The sequence below is a fragment of the Elgaria multicarinata genome, chromosome 3 (assembly GCF_023053635.1).
Source record: "Elgaria multicarinata webbii isolate HBS135686 ecotype San Diego chromosome 3, rElgMul1.1.pri, whole genome shotgun sequence".
In the NCBI taxonomy this organism is placed as follows: domain Eukaryota; kingdom Metazoa; phylum Chordata; class Lepidosauria; order Squamata; family Anguidae; genus Elgaria; species Elgaria multicarinata.
In genome coordinates, this window is record NC_086173.1 from 27,092,925 (window position 1) to 27,112,337 (window position 19,413).

Consider the following 19,413-nt stretch of genomic DNA (forward strand, 5'->3'; position numbering starts at 1 on the left):
TTTAATTTAATTTACAGAGGTAACGATGACTGAAGAATGGGGTACTTAATAGAAGGGGAACTGAAACTCCACTTTGGTGCAAATTTTGCCGTTTGTCATTGTGTGTGATGATGAAAGGGCTCATGACGAGAACTTCCAGCCACTCTGTTCGGTGCATTTTCCCCACACCTGTGCAAAACCCTTGCGCATGAAGAGGAACTGCGCCTTTGGTGTGATCTGGCGGTGCGGGTGCAAAGTAATTAAATTATTTATATGCTTTGGCTGGCTTGGCATTCTGTGAAATTTAAATCAATCCCAGCAATTCTTTCTGAAGGTGCATTCATAGATGATACATTGCATGTGAAAACGTTAGCCTGAGCCCCATATTGTTTAAGTGTAAAGCAACGCTCCAGGTTGGTGCCATTAGAGGGTCGGAGTGGGGATTTTGGAAAACAAGCAGCTGAGGGGGAAGGTTTAAATCTCTTCTCCACACATGATGGTCCTGATACAGATTAGGGCATTAAACAAAAGAGAAAGAGAGTGGGTGAGCTGCATGCCATGTCGCTAAAGTGTTGTGTAGTTCGTCCCTGAGTCACTTGATTCGTGAAGCTGCATCTCATTAGAATATTAAAAATACAATTGGAAGTATGTCCCATTCACATAGCTTGTTTGGACAATCAGAATGCTGGGTTTTTCTACATGAGGGTTATAACCCACCACTTTATTGAGATTTCTGCTTCTGGATTCTTTGCAGGATTAAGATTGGCTCCTTACATTTCTCCCCGCACCCACACAGTTTTTCTTTCTCTGCCTCTCTATGCACTCCATTACTCAACCACTAGGTGGTGCTGTCTGATAGCGGAATTGTGCACATATACCAGGTTTCAAGCCTCCATTCAGGGAAGTGCCAGGCTTTCCCCATTAGAAACGCCCCCTCCCAAAAGTTATAATAGCTGCAAAGAACAAGACAGGACCTGGTGGAGGATGACGTTGTGTAAGTACCTGCGGGTTAAAGAGGAATCAATAAATATCTTGTGTAGAAAAGCTCGCTATTTCTGCAAAATAATCTACATTGGCTGTGCTGGCTTTGGCCAAAAGAAGCTCATCAAGAAGTCTTGCACTGAGGCTGGCAAGTAGGAGAAAGGAATGAAGAAGAGCTTTGCATCCCAGCCTGGAGAGTAGCGAGTGCGAGGGTAGCGGGATAGCAGGGCATGTTCTATGTGGTCAGTGACCAGGGAGAGATTGGTGTTGGCTGTCATCAAGGTGCTTTGATAAAGTTTGCAAACTGTATGTGAGAAATATGAAGAAAAAGAAAAGTTAGTTCTGGAACAGTGTAACAGGCAACCTGAAATTTTTAGTAGCTGAAGTAACAGATGAGGTAGCCAAGAGACATTGTGTAAGCCAATGGAAAGGCATCATAAACCATCCTTGGTGTCAGAACAGAAACTTCCATGGCAGAGATGTGGACAGTGAGTGTCATCATGTATTTCAGTCACTATGGCCTTAGCTAGACCTACCTGCTATCTCGGAATGGAGGAGGGAAGATCTCGTGTTGTGTTTAACGTGAGATCCCTACTCTATCTAAACGCAATGACCTCAGCAGGAGAGGTGTCACGTCCGCCATTTTTAATTTTTTAAAGGAACAGCAGTGCACAAACGCTCTTGCTCTAAAGGTAAGTGTTTTTTTAAATTTAACTCTCTTTCCCCCTCCCCCCAACCTACCCCCGATGGGCACAGTGCTCCTGGCTCTGCGTGAGGAATTGCACGGAGCTGGGTCAACCCACGGCACCTGGCCACACGTTCTGTGGTCTTGGGCTCAGCCTGGGACCGCAGAAAAACTGGGGCTGAGGGTGAGGGCTATATCCCAGGGCAAGGGAGGGATAATCCCTCTCTGATCCCGGGACCCCCTGTGCGTCATGTGGATGCACAGGGATGATCCCGGGGTTCGCCCCGGGATAAAGCCCCGTCTAGCTATGACCTTTGTGGCAATGGAGTTAGTTGCATATGGTGAAGTCAGGAAAAGGAAGGAAAGGAACCTCTCGTGCAAGCACTGAGTCATTACTGACTCTTGGAGGGTAATGTTTCGCTGATGTTTTCTTGGCAGGCCTTATAGCAGGGTGGTTTGCCGTTGCCTTCCCCGGCCGTTATTACCATTCCTCAAGCTAACTGGGTACTCATTTTACTGACCTTGGGAGGATGGAAGGCTGAGTCGACCCGAACTGGCTGCCTGAAACCAGCTCCTGCTGGGATCGAACTAAGGCCATGGGGAGAGTTTCAGATGCAGAAACTGCTGCTTTACCGCTCTGTGCCACACGAGGCTACTTTGGTGAAGTCAGGACTTTGCTGTTATTGTTCTTTTAAAGAGCAATATTTTAATGCCTTCCCCTGAAACTGGTCTCAGAGGAAGAATCTGATTCAGAGATAGAAGAATTGGATTTAGGGCATAGTCAGGTTTTAGATCTTCAGGATGCTGGGAATTTGTCTCTGGTTGGTTGCACAGTAGAATGAGATGAAGAAGAGGCAGTTACTCCTCCTCCCCTACAACCAGAGCTACCCTAGTTGACTGGCCCTTGTCTGAGGAATTACCTGAATTTAATTGAACTTGGGCTCAATAAAGATTCTGATCTGTGGACCCTGGTGAGCTGCCTGTGTTTTGCATCTTGTGGTTGGAAAGGAGTTCATTGTTCCTTTCTTTGCTGAGGTCTGCTTGCTGATATTATGAGGGAGCTGGGCCCAACCATAATAACTAGTTGACAGTTTTGCTTTCTAAGCTCACCATGAACCACCACAGGTTCTTGACCTTCGCGAGTCCTGCCCTTTCCATTTTTGACATACATATGCACCGTCTGCAACACAGTTTCCAGAAATGTAACTTACGTTTTTCAAAGTACTGTTGCCCATAGGACTCTCTGATGTCAGAAGTTGTCTGGTGCCACTGAATGCTGAAATACTCTTCCACATTTAGCAGAATGGGTGTAATGAAAGCACCAGGCTCAACAATGCTGAGTTTGACTTCGAAAGGGAGGAGCTCACGCCTGAAATGGAAAAAGAAAACAAACATCCCTTGCTACTGAACCATAATAATCATGCAGATACTTACTATATTGAACCATAAAAAACCCCACCAGTTTAAAAGACCAGAAGATAAGGCTTTCTTTCTTTGGTCCAAGCTCCACAGATCTAGGAAATTGGAAGCTAAGGCTGATGCCTTATGTGATTGCCCCGTGATCAGTCATGGTGCTGTGCAATGTCACAAATTGTGCATGCTTACAACTTACCCTCCATGCACCTTATAAAGCATGTGAAAACTGTAATTATGGTCTGCTAGTTCGTTTGTTTTTAGTAGTCTGGAGTCCAGACCATGTCACAAGGGGGAATAGTGTTATGTGGTTGGGATCAATATAAATTACATCCACGGGTGCCTTACTCAGTGCCTCTGAGCACAAAGACATTGAGGATTTTCTCCAACTCTAACTTATGGTGTTAGTCTGTTGAAAACATATTTTAAAACATAAGCAGGAAAACAGTAAATACCCTTTTAACTTTGTTAAACTAATGAAAACATGCCACACAAGAAATCTTAAGATATGAATGGTTTATAAAGAAAAGTAAATGTAAAAGAACATCAGATACAGAAATGAAATATGAAACACATAATGATTAGAAAGAAAAAGTTGTACACAATGCAAAATATGCTACAATTTAACTCTGGCAAAGGCCTATTAGAAAAACAATGTGAGTGGCCTAAAATGATGTGAGGAGGCCTAAGTAATCCCAGAAGCAGTGGGAAAGGGTTCCTAAGTTGTACTTAAAATTCCACCAGTCCCAACTTGTTAAATGAAGATTTTGAAGCTTTCAACTTTGTAGTATAGGGTGACCATACTTCCAGTTTAAACAGGACATGTCCAGACACAGAGGGACCAAACCGTGTCTGGGGGGGCGGGGATACCTGATTTCCCTGTTTTGTTCGGGGAAAAACGCTGTTTTAAAAAAACTGTTTAAGGCCTTTAGGCTTCCACCCGGGCCCCTCCTTCGCTGCGGCGATGTTGACAAGGCCCGGATGGAAGCCTGGATGGCCTTAAACCCCAGCAGCAGGAGGAAGAGGAAGAGCAAGGAGCAGGTAAGACTAAGGTAGGTGTGTGTGTGTGTGTGTGTGTGTGTGTGTGTGTGTGTGTGTGAGAGAGAGAGAGAGAGAGAGAGAGAGAGAGAGAGTATGGGTGAATAGGGTGCCTGGTTGTTTGAGTGAATGGATGTGTGCGTGCACGTGGGTGATCATGAGTGTGTGCATTGGCTCTGTGTGTGTGTGTGTATTGATTGATGTCTGAATGGGATGCTTTGCTTTGAGTGAACGGATGCATGTGCATGCTTGCAGTGTGTGTGTATGGGGGAGAGGGCTGTAGTTTTCTGTGTGTGAGTTGGGGGGGATGATTTGGAGGTGATATTCCTATTAAATAATGCATTTTCACCCATAGACCTTCCGCTCCAATTTGTTTGATATAATTGGCATGATGTATGTTTTCTAAAAATTGCTGATAATTGTTCATCCTTCTTAAAAATATATTTTTAAAATTAACAGGGTTGCCATCATCATCATCACCATCATCATCATCATCATTTATCTCTTTTTTCTCGCTCATGGTGGTTTTTCTAGATGAACATGATGGGCTTTGCCAAATCATGCTGTCTTTTACCAATTCAGAAATTTCCTGACTATTGAACATATTTTAAGTATGATTGCTTTCTGGATGTTGGCGTGCATGTATTTTGGTAGGCCTAATTTCTGAAGGTTTTCTGTAAAAAAAAATGAAAAAAATGATATGATGCTGGTGACTGATGTGACTAACAGAATAATTGTAAGTTTTTCCTGTTGCCATAGTTCTTTAACTTCCATAGCCAGTGGTGTATATTTCTCTCTCTTTTCCTCTTCCTTTTCGGCAAGATCTTTGTCAGTAGGTATTGCTATGTCAATTGGGTAGGTGTGTTTATCTTTATTGTTTTTGACTGTTATGTCTGGTTGAAGTTGAAACAAGCTAAGAGGTGCTAGCCTTTAGTCCATTTTGTTCTATGGCTAATGTTTGTAGGGTAATAGTATTTTATACTCTTTCTGAATGCTTGTTTGCTTGTTTGTTGTACTAGATTTTTCTGTACTTGTCAACTACTTCATTTGTTCAGTGGTAGCAGTATACTGAATGTGTGAGTATGGCTATGAGAAAGGTGATGGGGAAAGAGTGTTAAATGTTAGGAAAGGTTAGACTATGGTCATTCAGTGAGGGATTTGCAGTCAGAAAAGATATTTGAGGGAAGGGGAGACTGTGGCCTTAGCTAGATGGGGCTTTATCACAGGGCGAACCCTGGGATCGTCCCTGTGTGTCCACATGATGCACAGGGGATCCCGGAAGGATCATACCTCCCTTGCCCTGTGATAGAGCCCTACACTTTGGGCCCAGTTTTTCTGCGGTCCTGGGCTGAGCCTGAGACCACGGAACATGTGGCCCATTGCCACATGTTGCCCTGGCTCTGTGCAATTCATCGGGGTTAGGGTGGGGGGAGCAGGGAAATTAAAGTATTTTTTTAAAAAAAGCTTACCTTTTGGCACTCGTGTGCTGCTGTCACTTTAAAAAAATGGTGGGTGTGACACCTCTCCTCCTGAGGTCGTCACACCTCACTTGTAAACAGAGGAGGGATCTCACAATAATCACATCACGGGATCTTCCCTCCTCCGTCCTGGATTAAAAGGTAGGTCTAGCTAAGGCCTGTATCACACAGAGTATAGCAAAAGCTTCAAAGTACAGCAAAAGCTACAAAGGTAGGAATAAGTGAAATTAATTTCAGATACACTGAATGTCTCACTTGTTCTTTATTCCAGTGATTTTACCATTAAGATGTTATGTAGAACAGGTTTGTCTTAATTGTGTGCTGTGAAATCAGACATGTGACCAAGGCCATGTTTGGGTGGGCACGCCCCCTTGGGGACTGGGCATGTTGTCCTCGTTTCCAAAATATGGTCACCCTATTATAGTAGTATGGTCCAAACTTTTAGAAAAAAAACGAATGGAGTAGTGTGTGTGTGGGGGGGGGGGATTAAAAAGAATTTACAGCTACCTATCCCAAGGAGAGAGCTGAAGACCAGGCTTTCATGGATCCAGAGGAAGGTTGAAAGAGATTTTTTCCAAGAACCCAGTGTATAGAACTCAGTAAAGTCCAGGTAAGAATAAGTAATCCAGGTAGAGAGTGAAGAAAATATTTTAAAATGCAAAGTGCTGTGAAGCCCTATCTTCACCAGTGAGCAAAATCAAATAGGGGTGAAAAGTACACCAAGCTGCTCAGGAGACTGGCTTGGGGAAAGATAGCCCCAAATAGTCTCAAAGCCACAGAAAAACATGTTCAAAATGTCAAGAGGACTCTTCTTCTCCCAAAAGGGAGGCAAAAACCAGTCTGGGCCTCAGACTTCAAGTAGCAAAACTCACTGTCCTCAAGGAAAGACAGGCCTGCTTACGAACCAGTTTCATTCCCATTCGATTCCATAGCTTCTAAGCCATCTGTTCCCAGCACTTGAACCCCAGAAGTGGCCTTAATAACACAAATAGTTAAGGGAAAGGGGGAGCAGAGGAAGAAGGAGAATGGGTAGAAGGGTAGACCAGTAAACAGAAGTGGTAGGATCTGCTCATGCTGAGGGGATTGCCTGCCCCCCACCCCCACTGCTCCCAGAAATTCAGTACTGCTGCTGCTGCTGCTTTTACTGAGCTCCGGTTATTGGGTGGCATAGAAATGTAATTAATAAATAAATAATAAATAAATACTGCACATAGCAGTTATCCCCTTTCTCTCACACCACCATCAACTTCTGAGAGCCGTGTAATGAAATTCCATAGGATTTTAGCTAATAAAAATAGTAAGTTAATGAATTAAAAAAATAAAATAAAGAAATGCCATTCCACCAAGTACAGTAGAAAGGGAATAAGAAAACAGCAATGGTTAACTCATAGGGTCTATGGTGTCTTTCAGAAACACTTTTGCATGACCAAGGTTCTTTTCCTCTGGTTTGTTGTTGTTGTTGTTGTTGTTGTTGTTGCTGTTAATGGCCCTTTCTCCCTCAGTGTTTAACCAATCTTCCTGAAAATTTCAGGTTATATAAAATAGACATTTCTTTCTGGTATGAGCAATTTTCAGGAAGATTTCTTATCACATTTCTAACACAAGGAAAGGCTTTCTAAAGTGGGTACAAGTGAAAATGAAACAATGGACAAGTTTGCACATCATGAGGGGAATTCCTGTGTTTAGTCAGGAATTGTGAGGACAGGAGGAGTGCATGTGCTTTCTGCTTTTAATCAACAGCCCAGGAATGCCCCTTTTATCTGCCATTTTCCAGCCAAGGCTCTCTAAAAATGAGAAGCTCCAGTGACAGGGCAGCGAGTGTGCCCAGAGGCGCCTAATGTGTTTGTGGGAAGCTCTGCAAGCATTGATCAGCTGCTGGCAGTGTTTCTTCCAGCTGACACTGATTTAAAGAAAATAGTTGGTTAAGCTTTCCTGGAATTGCTGGGAAAGGCAACTGAGAATAGTTCTAACTCACCTACTTCAATGAGATATGAGATGTCTTGTTGTAAGATGCCAAGTGAAGAGGAAATGAAGAGCTTTAGAAGAACAGCAGCCATGTAGAAAAACATGCTTCTTAAGCAAAAGGGAACATTATAGAGCTGGCGTTTTTACCTCAGACTGTCAGAGAAGGCCTCCACTCCAAACTTGGATGGGCAGTATCCTCCTCCACAGAACACCACTCTTCCCATCACACTGGATATATTGACCACCCTCCCTCTGGCTTTTCTCACCAGGGGCAGGAGGTGCAGCGTCACGTCGATCAGCCCAAGTAGATTGACGTTGATCACCTTTGCAAAGTCATCCTTGGTCATCCATTCATTGGGACCAGATGGGACACATATGCCTGCATTGTTTACCAAGCCCCAGAGCCCTGTGTAAGAGAGAATGTACGTATTCAGGATTGTTCTTATCATATCAGTTTCACACCTATTTTAAGAATTGAATGTTTCCTACTTCTTTTTTAAAAAGTTTGTATGTAGCCACATATGATCTTGTAGTTTCTGTCTATGCTTGATATATATTCAAGGATAACACCCCTTAAAATTACTGAAAAGACTTAAGGCGATTGCAAAGTCATTCTGAGAAATCTTTTAAGAGACGTGTGGGTTTAGTGCACTGGTGCAGAACCAGAATACAATGTCCAGGTTGTGGAGGGCCTTGCGTGGAGCAATTTGGCTCCCCACAGGCCAGGTGATGCCGGATGATTTTGTCTTTCTTTGGGCTGATTGAAGGAAGCATGGAGTTCTCTACACCTATGAATTCACTTATGAGTTCTCTACACAATTTCTTTTAAAACCTATAACCATTAAGCTTGTCTACCATGTGATTTTCTCAATAAAAGAAGTCTCACTGACGTGAATGTCTCGTGTCAGCTTGCCAGCATGTGTGAATGCCAGAGGGAACAGGCACAAACACGACACAGTGTGGCTTGTCAACTGCCTATTTGTTGTGCAATCTGGCTCTGTGGCTTGATTGGCAAAGGCACAAAAGCAACCCAGGGAACTTTATTCTGATCTGTTGGCAACCCTAGCACCTCTTGGTAACACTTGAAATAAATCAATCCTGTGGAACCCTTGGTAGCATGCTGTGATGAATTTGCACAGCACCTTGAAAATAAAGTCACTCAGATTCGTCATGAATTGGACACCATGTTTAATGCAGTTCCACTAGCATAGGCGTTCAGAGCACTGTCTGGCCCAGTTTTATTGGATGAGTTTCTGATACTGAGCCCCAAGGATGTGGACAAGATGCTTGGCCAAGTCCGGTTGACTACCTGTGTGCTTGACCCTTGCCCTTCATGGCTTATTACATCAAATAAGGAGGGGATTGGCAGCTGGGTCCAGGAAGTTGTACATTCCTCTCTGAGAGAGGGAGTGGTGCTGGCCTCTTTAAAAGAGGTGGTAATGAGACCATTCCTGAAAAAGCCTAACCTAAACCCAGAGGATGATAACAATTATAGGCTGGTGGCTAACATCCCCTTCCTGGGCAAGGTCCTTAAGCGGGTGGTTACAGGACAACTCCAGGCACTCTTGAATGAAATGGATTATCTAGATCCATTTCAAGTGGGCTTCAGGCCTGGTTTTGGAATGGAAACTGTCTTGATTGACCTTTGCTGGGAGAGGTACAGGGGGAGTGCGACCTTGTTGATTCTCTTGGACCTCTCAGGAGCTTTTGATACCTTTGACCATGTCATATCCTTCTGGATAGATTGTCTGAGTTGGGAGTTGGAGGCACTGTGTTGCAGTTGTTCCACTCCTACTTGGCTGACTGATTCCAGAAGGTGGTGCTGGGGGATTACTGATCTGTGCCACGGCACTTAGGCCATGGGATTCCACAGGGCTCTATCTTATCCCCTATGCTGTTTAACATTTACATGAAACCACTGGGAGAGGTTATCCGGAGATGTGGGCTGAGGTGTCATCAATATGTGGATGACACCCAGCTCTACCTTTCCTTTTCATCAAACCCAGGTGAAGCAGTGGCTGTTCTGAATTGGTGCTTGGGCATGGTAATGGACTGAATGTGGGCCAACAAACTGAGACTCAATCCAGATAAGACAGAGGTACTGTTAGTGGGTGGTTTGTCTGTCCGGCTAGGTGATGTTCAACCTGTTCTGGATGGGGTTGCACTCCCCCTAAAGGATTAGGTTCATAGTTTGGAGGTGTTCTTGGATCTAGAATTGTCACTTGAGGTACAGGTGGATTCATTGACAAGGAGCACCTTTTATCAGCTGAGGCTGATATACCAACTGCACCCTTATTTGGACAGAGATAGCCTAGCTACAGTTATCCATGCTCTCTCATAACCTCTCATCTGGATTACTGCAGAGTGTTATACATGGGGCTGCCTTTAAAAATGGGTTGGAAGCTTTAGCTGGCACAAAGCAGGGCAGCACATTTGTTCCCCAGTGACTTGCCAACAAGGCCGCATCACGCCAGTCCTTATCCAGCTTCACTGGCTGCCAGTCCAGTTTTGTGCTGGTCTTAACATTCAAAGCCCTAAACAGCTTGGGGCCAGGTCATTTGAAAGCTCGTCTCCTCCTATGTGTACCTGATCACACCCTAAGATCATCTTCAGGGGTCCTTCTTCATGAGCCCCTGCCAAAGGAAGTGAGGCAGGTGGTTACCAGGAGGAGAGCCTTCTCTGCTGTGGCACCCCGGTTGTGGAATGGGCTCCCTAGAGAGGTTTGCCTGGCAACTTCATCATACTCTTTTTGATGCCAGGTGAAGACTTTTTAATTTCCCCAGTGTTCTAACAAATTACCATCTTAGTCTTTTAACTTTGCTGTTTTAAATCTGTATTTTAAATCTGTATAAATCTCTAAATTTCTGCTTGGTTTTATCCTGGTTGAGCTTTTATATTGTACTTTTATATTGTATTTTTATATTGTTGTATGTTTTATACTTTGAATTGTACTTTATGGTTTTAATTTTTGTGAACTGCCTAGAGAGCTTTGGCTACTGGGAGGTATAGAAACACAATCAATCAATAAATAAAGCCATTCACCTTTGTTCCCTATGCATGATTTCGTCCACTTGGTTGCTGCCTCAACATTCTCTGTGCTGGTGACATCCAGAATGGTGGTTTTCAGTAGGGGTGTGATCCGCTCCGATTAGGAGCGTAGAAGCAGTAGCGGATTGGCCTGCTCCGCCTTACCCAGAGGCGGAGTAGGAGCAGACCGCGGACCCCTAGAAGCAAGGTGAAGAGAAGCGACCATTTTTCGGAGCTCCTAGTTCAGGCGGAGCGCTCCGGTCGCCATCTTGAAAACATTTCGCCATAGGATTGCATTGCGGCAAATAATCGCGCATAACTAGGTTGTTTTTGAAGCTATCGTTCTGGAAATTCTTGTGCTCAGAGAGTCGTGGATGGGGGTCATTTTGAGACCACTCTCACCTCTCTGCGTCGTGTGGGTCGCGTGCTATATTTTTTTGAAAATCGGGTCAACCGCGCGGCTCAAACGGCGTTTTCGGCTTTTGGCCCATAGGATTGCATTGAGGAAAAGAATCGGGGATAACTGGGGGGGGTTTAAGCTATCGTTCTGAAAATTCTTGTGCACAGAGAGTCGTGGATGGGGGTCATTTTGAGACTACTCTCAACTTTCTGCGTCATACGGGTCGCGCGCTAGAAGTTTTTAAAAAATCGGCGGGAAAAATACCTTTTTCAAAGGGCTGAGGGGCAGAGTCAGCTCCCGGTCATGATGATCCCAAAGTTAGAGGAGGGCATAGGCAAAACAGGTAACTTGGGATTCTGGGAAACTTCTCTTTCTTCATCTGAACGGGCTTTTCCCCGTGTTTTTTAACACAGTAGCCCCACCAAATGCACAAACACAACCTGAAATCATATACTAAGCCAAGAATAAGAGATAGAAACACAGCACTGCTCCCCACCCTAACTTTGGGGAACAACTGAAAAGATGTGGTGCAAGGGGATGAGCTCCCCTAGGGCATCTCATTGTGGACGTGCCCCCACTCTCTCCTGCACTGGAAGGCCATTAGAGCCTTCCAAAGAGAGTAAAACGGTGGAGCAATGCCTATCATGAGTTGAAGTGAATGTTCACTTTTTAGTGGTGGAGCGATGCCTGTTATGAGTTGAAGTGAGCGTTTACTTCTTAATCTCAGAGCTGTTGGTGGCTGTCTTGAGTTGAACTGGCAGCTGCTTCCCCCTCCCCCGGGCACGTCCCCCTATTGCTGGTAAAAGACAGATATAGCCTTTTTAAAAAAAATCTTCTTGCTGTTTATTCAGCAACACTGCTGCTTTTAATTCCACCCCTCCTTTGTTTATTTATTTATTTATTCCATTTTATATGCATTACTGGCTTATCCTTGGCTCACTTCCTTATGCCCCCAGAAATGCCAGCTGCATACCTGCCTGCCTTCCCTCCCTCCTCCCCTGCCCACCTCGCAGGGATGTTGTGTGTGTGTGGCTTTGACTCAGGGGAGAAGTCCTTCCTGCGCTCACTTGGAGTTTTGGAAGTTCCAAATTTTGCAGGTTTAAGCCCCGCCAAAAAACAGGGGATGATGGGACTGCCTTGAGTCTCAGCGTGCGTATGTATCCCTGGATAAGCTTTCATGGTGGTGAGTTTGAGGTTTTTTTTTAACGTGCAAAATTGACGGAGCTATGGAAAGGGGTGTTGGATTTTCATAAATTCCCCAAAAATCAGGGGATGATGGGACTGCTTTGAGTCTCGGCGTGCGTATGTATCCCTGGATAAGCTTTCATGGTGGTGAGTTTGAGGTTTCTAACGTGCAAATTGACGGAGCTATGGAAAGGGGTGTGAATGGGGTGCCCGATTTTCAAAAATTCCCCAAAAATCAGGGGATGATGGGATTGCTTTGAAACTTGGCGTGCGTGTGTATACCCCCATGAGGTGTCATGGTGCCAAACGTGAGGTTTCTAACTTGAACAGAAAAAAAGTTGTATAATTTTTTAGCTTTCAATGCAAGCCTATGGGGGGGGGGAAAACGGAGCTCCGGATCCGGATCCGGAGCTCCGAGCGGAGCGGAGCGGAAGTGGGCGGAGCGGGGGTGGGGCGGAGCGGCCCGATCCGGAAAATGGCGGATCTGCAAGTGAAGCGGAGCGGGGGGTCCGTGCACACCCCTAGTTTTCAGCCTCTCTGATGTGGCCTTCTTCAGCTGTTCTGCCCCCTTCTGAGTGAGACAGGCCGCCAACACACGCAGGCCCCGGGCATCCAGCTGTCTGGCCAGCTTGTTCCCAAAGCCAGAATCACAGCCGGTGATGAAGACATATTTCTCTCTGAGGTTCTCCACGGTCTGCCTCTCCCGGTACCATTGGTAAAGGAAGTAAAGCCCCAAGAGGGCAGCCAGGTAGAGCCACATGGTTAGGGGCTGTAGGGAAGAAGCCATCAGTGCGTGAGAGCATATATATCTATTAGACTCAGGGAGAATTGAGTTCAGATCCCCCCTCAGCCACGAAGGCCACTAGGAGATCACTGAGTAGTCACTACAGTAGAATTTAGCCTATATCACAGGGTTGTTTAAGGATAACATCAGGAGGAAAAGGCCATGTATGCTGCCCTGTGCTTCCTGGAGTGAAGTTGGGATTAAGAAGGTAATGAATAATGTTTCTAGCAAACAGATCCAAGTAGAAGCCAATGATTAGGAATGATGTTGCAGAATTTTATTGCACCTTAGACTTAGGCTGAGACTGCCGTGTTTTATGTATTTTATGTATGTATTTTATGTATGTATTTTATTGTATATTGGGGTTTTTAATATTATTGTGATGATGTTTTCTGTTGTGCTGGTCTATGACCGATATAAACATTCATTCATTCATTTATTCACTTTTGGTCTATTGCAGCGAAGGCAGTGAATACTTCCTGACAAGCAGTTCAATTATATTTTGGAAACCAAAAAGGAGAATAACATGGCCCGCCTTCAAGGAGGTGTGCCCACCCAACATGGCCAGCCCCCAAGGGGATGGGTCCATCTGGCCCGCAAGGGGCGTGGCCATGGTCACATGTCTGATTCTATAGCTCACAATTAAGACAAACCTGTTCTACATAATATGTTAATATCAATGAAATAAAGAATAAGTGAGACATTCAATGTATCTGAAATTAACATGTATTTTTAGTTGCTGTACAAATTTCTTTGTGATACTTCTTTTTGCTGTCCTCATTCAAGATCAGTAGAAAAGAAAATCTATTGTTTTTCATTTTTCTAAAGAAACCAGGTCCTGGATTAGGAAAAAAATAGCTGTGGTTAGGAGGTGTTACACCAGTGCTAGCCCAAACAGAAAAAGGGGAATTTTCAGTAAAGAAAGATTAAGTAAAGAAAGATTAGAAAGGGAGGCTAAAGGTGCAATTCTTTAGCAAGAAAAAGTCCTACAACTCCCAGTATTTTGCAGCCAGCATGCATAGGATTGTGCCCTAACCAGAAGCAAGCCTTGCTAAGTTTAATCAGACTTATTCCCAGTTAATATTTCACATATGTGAAATATGTGACATTTCATCGTGTGTAGAATTCAGGGAGTTGAAAGGCTGGAGAAAGAACATAGAAAGAATGATTGTAGCAATCTTTTCTCAGGGCTATTCTGTGCAATTTAATATAAAGCAAAAAGGAGAGGCTATCTTTAAAACATTGTAACACTTGAGATGTAATATAAACTAGATTTTCACAAGTCAATTTCTATTAAAGGTCTTGCTCCAGGCATAGCTTTATGCAGATTTTTATTTGTACAGTATTGGGAGAACTGGTGATAAACACCCACTAAATGGCTTCCGTGGTGAGTTTCTACCAAACGCTGTTACTATACCACTATCAAAATATCGGACTACAAGTTTCAAGACTACAAAGTTTACATTTTATTTATTTATAAGTTTACATTTATATCCCGCCATTTTTCTTCCAAGGAGCCTGAGGCAGCTTATATAATCCTCCTCTTCATTTTATCCTCACAACAACAACAACCCTTTGAGGTTGGCTGGGCTGAGAGTCTGCAACTGGCCCAAAGTCACCCAGTGAGCTTCCATGGCTGAGTGGGACTAGAACCCAGATCTCCCAACTCTCAGTGATGGCCCCAGGGAGAGGTTTCATCTCTTTGATGAATGTAATGTGCCTAGGGTTAAAAGATGGCTTCTCTGCCAAAGGGTGGCTACATGCCAGATTTGTATTCCTTAATGGTGGACATCATGTCCTAGCAGACAAAGGGAAGAACTTCCGACCAATAAAGCATCAAATGTAACCTATGACTCATTGTGCACCTTAACTTGAAAATTGAATGTAACTTAACTTGCTAATCCAGAATTGACCAATAGAAGGGTTAGAAAGAGATGAACACCCTCTTGTAGTCAGGGCCTATATATACTGTGAGATTCCTTTGTTCTGCGTGCCTCCATTTTATGGAACTGGAGAGTGCCCCCATACAAGACAATGTTTTCCTAGTTTTCCTAGTTTTCACAATGTCTTAGAAGATTTATAACAACATCTCAAAATAGCCATAGCAAATGTTCCCGAGACTTCTTAGTTGTTGAAAACTATACAGGTCTAGTGTTTCTTATGATCTGTTATACAGTACAAATTGTGCTACATATTGTAATGTCTTTAAGAAAATGTTGCCAACTTCATCCAACCATGTATTGCTTGTAATGTCAGCTACCCAGGACCGAATCCAGAAGAATCGAGAGGAAGCGAAGAAATTCATAGAGATGAAATACTTTGGTCTAGGGGTAAAAGTTGGCTCTGTAAGCAGGTTAAAACCCTAGAAAGGGGGGAATTGATGGCCCCAGGGAGAGGTTTCATCTCTTTGATGAATGTAATGTGCCAAGGGTTAAAAGATGGCTTCTCTGCCAAAGGGTGGCTATTTATTTATTTATTTATTACATTTCTATACTGCCCAATAGCCGGAGCTACAAGTGGCTACATGCCAGATTTGCATTCCTTAATGGTGGACATCGTGTGCTAGCAGACAAAGGGAAAAACTTACGACCAATAGAGCATCGAATGTAACCTATGACTCATTGAGATTGTGCACCTTAACTTGAAAATTGAATGTAACTTAACTTGCTAATCTAGAACTGACCAATAGAAGGGTTAGAACGAGATGAACACCCTCTTGTAGTCAGGGCCTATACATACTGTGAGATTCCTTTGTTCTGGGTGCCTCCATCTTGTGGAACTGGAGAGCACCCCCATACTGCAGTATCAGAAGTAAATGGATTAAGTGTATTCTCCAGCCTCGTGTGTTTGATTGGCTATTAACACACTGGGGAAGCGGGCCTTTAAATCCCTGGTTAAGGGACAACATCAGTCCGACACTTTAGCCACTACACCACAATCCACAAGGCCGACATTTAATATACTAGCAATATTAAATGGCTAGTCAGTGTGAAGTTCAAGTTAATTCTTGTTAACTTTGTATGAATGACTAGACAGCGAAGCATAATCCTAGTCAGAATTAAGATCAGTTGAGTTTACTGAACACAAAAGAAGAAGAGCTCCCTATGGTTTTCTTCACATCTGATCACCTTTCTCTAGCAAGTGCAAACCCCTCCTGTCAAGGACTATACACCCACCACAATCTGGCCTTGTGGATCATGTAACCAGCAGGTACAGTCTAGAAAGATGCTTTCAGAGCAAAGGAGATCAAGACACAAGCAATTCAAACCAAACCACACTACACACCCACATATTACCTTGTCCCTAGTCCAAACATTGCTGCTCACATTCTTTTTGCTGCAGTACCACTTCTGTCTCCTTGACCCAGATAAGGGGCCTTGGCAGCTAGGAAGAAGCAACAGGTAAAGAAGGCCTCACTGCATATAATGGTATTCCACACAAGTGAGGACTTTCACATTTTAAACTCACTTAAGGTGGAACCCTAGGTTTAGAAAGAAAAAAAGTCCTACAATTCTCAGTGTAATGTATTTGTTATGACTGATTGATTGGCTGTGCCTACCATCAATTGCTCCTGTTTTGATTGTTTGGGGCTGCCAACAAGCAGTTGCCAGGCAAGCCCCTTTTACCATTTTGTCAGTTGGGTTCCAGTAGCTTTTTGTGGATTGAAGATGGACAATAGTGGTTGATGGTCAGTGATCAGGGTAAACTCTCTCCCATATAGGTACTGGTTGAAACGTTTAACTCCCCAGACCAGACTCAGTGTTTCCCTGTGTATCTGTATATGCATATGTTGGAGGAGCTACATGTTGGACACATAGGTATAGTAAAGATGAAGGCATTAGCTCATAGTTTCATTTGGTGGCTGGGAATCGACCAACAAATCGAGCAGCATGCAATGTGAGAGTGTCAACATGTGCAAAAAATGCCAAAAACTAGGGGTGTGATCCGCTTCGCTTAGAATTGGAGAAGCAACAGCGAACCGGGGTGATCCGCCTCCCCTGCAGGTGGAGGAGAAGTGGATCGGGGGGGGGGCTGGAGAAGCATGGCGAAGAGAAGCGACCATAAGCGGAGCACTCCTCTATTCGCGGAGCGCTCCGCCTGCCATTTTGGATTTTTTCTCCCATAGGATTGCATTGTGGAAAAGATTAGTGGATAACTTTTTGTTTTTCAAGCTATCTATTTGAAACTTGGTGTGCTTAGAGAGTCGTGGGTGGGGGTCATTTTTAGCCTATTTTCAGCACTCTGTGTGCTGCGGTTTGCTTGCTATTTTTTTTTAAAAAATAGGGTAAAAAAAGCGGGAGAGGTACCTTTTTGAAGTGCTGAGAGGCAGATTCAACTCCCAGTCGTGATCACCTGATGAAGCATCCTCCAATCCTAAAGTTGGAGGGTGGGGGATAAGCAAAACGGGATAACTTGGGATACTGGGAGACTTTTCTTTCTTAGTCTCTGAATGGACTTTTCCCAGTGTTTTTTTAAACAGTAGCCCCACCAAATGCACAAACACATCCTGAACTCATATACTAACAAATAAATAACAGATAGGAAACACAGCACTGCTACCCACCCTAACCTTGGTGAACAACTGAATAGATGTGGTGCAAGGGGATTAGGTCCCCTAGGGTGTGTGGACATGCCCAGTGCACACACACTGTCTTGTCCAGTTGGAAGGTCATCGGAACCCTCCAAAGATTAAACAGTGTAGAGCTATGCCTGTCATGAGTTGAAGTGTCAGGTAGTTCTTAAAGACTGGTAGTTACTTAAGGCCAGTCAAATTGGCATAATTCCCCCTCCCCCTGGGCACGTCCACTTTCCTCTTACTGGTAAAAGACAGACATAGCCTTTTTAAAAAAAATCTTCTTGTTGTTTATTCAGCAACACTGCTGCTTTTAATTCCACCCCTCCTTTGTTTATTTATTTATTTATTACGTTTTATATTTATACACCCCATAGCCCAAGCTCTCCTGGCTTTTCCTCTTCAGTGAAGTCAGGCAGGCTTTCATTGTGGTTCAACTTGTTGTTGTTGTTGTTGTTGTTGTTGTTGTTGTTGTTATTATTGCAATTAATATTAATAAATACTGCTATTATTAACGTTATTATTTTGTTGTTGTTTAGTAATGGCTGTGATCACAATTAGGGGTGTGTACGGACCCCCCAATCCGCTTCTCTTCCAGATCTGCAACTTTCAGATCGGGTCCGCTCCGCTCCGCCTATAGTCCGCTCTGGTTGGCTGTGAAGCTCCGGATCCGGATCGGAGCTCCGCTTCCCCCCCCCCAGGCTTGCATTGAAATCCAAAAAACCCTACAACTTTTTTTCTGTTAAAGTTAGAAACCTCAAATTCAGCACCATGACACCTCATGGACGTATACACACGCATGCCAAGACTCAAGCCAATCTAAGCCTCCCCTGATTTGTGGGGAATTTTTGAAAACCGGACATCCCATTTTCAGACATGGACTGTTCTCCGACATTTTGACAGATAAAAACTTGGAAGCAGGCACATCTGCATTCATGGCAAGTTTCAAGCAGATTCCATCATCCCCTGATTTGGGGGCCCCTTTAACCTCCAACGCAGCACCCCTAACCCCAATTCAAACACCCCTTTCTATATCTCCATCAATTTTCACGTTAGAAACCTCACGTTTGGCACCATGACACCTCATGGACGTATACACATGCATGCCAAGACTCAATCCAATCCAAGCCTCCCCTGATTTTTGGGGAATTTTTGAAAAAATAGGGTATCTCAGGGATTTAAAGCAGCAGACAGCTCAATGGGGCCATTTCAAAGGAAATCCCAACATGCCATGAGTTGGGGAGTAGATAACCCTAAATATGAATCTTCTTCCACATTTGAAAAATTGATTTGGAACTTCAGAAAGTCTAAGTGAGCACAGGAAGGACTTGTCCCCTGAGACAAAGCAACACACACACACAAACCATCCCTGCGAGGCAGTCACAGAGGAGGACAGGAGGGCAGACAGCCAGGCAGAGATACGCCATAGACCTAATATGGGGGAGTCAGTCCCAACAGATGCCCCACCACAGCAGCACCCTGGAGGGAAGGCAGGGAGGAAGGCAGGCAGCAGGCATTTCTGGGGGCATAAGGAAATGAGGCAAGGATGGTTTGTTTCAAAGCCAGCAGTAAGTCATGCATTGCAAACCATCCCTGCGAGGCAATCACAGAGGAGGAGGACAGGTGGGCAGAGAGCCAGGCAGAGATACGCCATTGATCTAGTATGGGGGAGTCAGTCCTGGCAGATGCCCCACCACAGCAGCACCCTGGGGGAAAGGCACGCAGGCAGGCAGGCAGCAGGCATTTCTGGGGGCTTAAGGAAATGAGGCAAGGATGGTTTGTTTCAAAGCCAGCAGTAAGTCATGCATTGCAAACCATCCCTGCGAGGCGGTCACAGAGGAGGAGGACAGGCGGGCAGAGAGCCAGGCAGAGATATGCCATAGATCTAGTATGGGAGAGTCAGTC

General features: G+C 44.3%; 1 protein-coding gene across 1 annotated transcript; it reads right to left on the bottom strand.

Annotated features, from left to right (window-relative positions):
• Positions 1-1,046: 1,046 nt before the first annotated feature.
• Positions 1,047-12,911, bottom strand: LOC134396603 (17-beta-hydroxysteroid dehydrogenase type 6-like). Its single transcript, XM_063123128.1, has 5 exons — positions 12,685-12,911; positions 10,582-10,667; positions 7,687-7,945; positions 2,857-3,014; positions 1,047-1,264 (listed from the first exon to the last, which is right to left on the bottom strand). The coding sequence occupies exons 1-5, from the start codon at positions 12,909-12,911 to the stop codon at positions 1,047-1,049; spliced, it is 948 nt and encodes a 315-aa protein (XP_062979198.1).
• Positions 12,912-19,413: the final 6,502 nt, after the last annotated feature.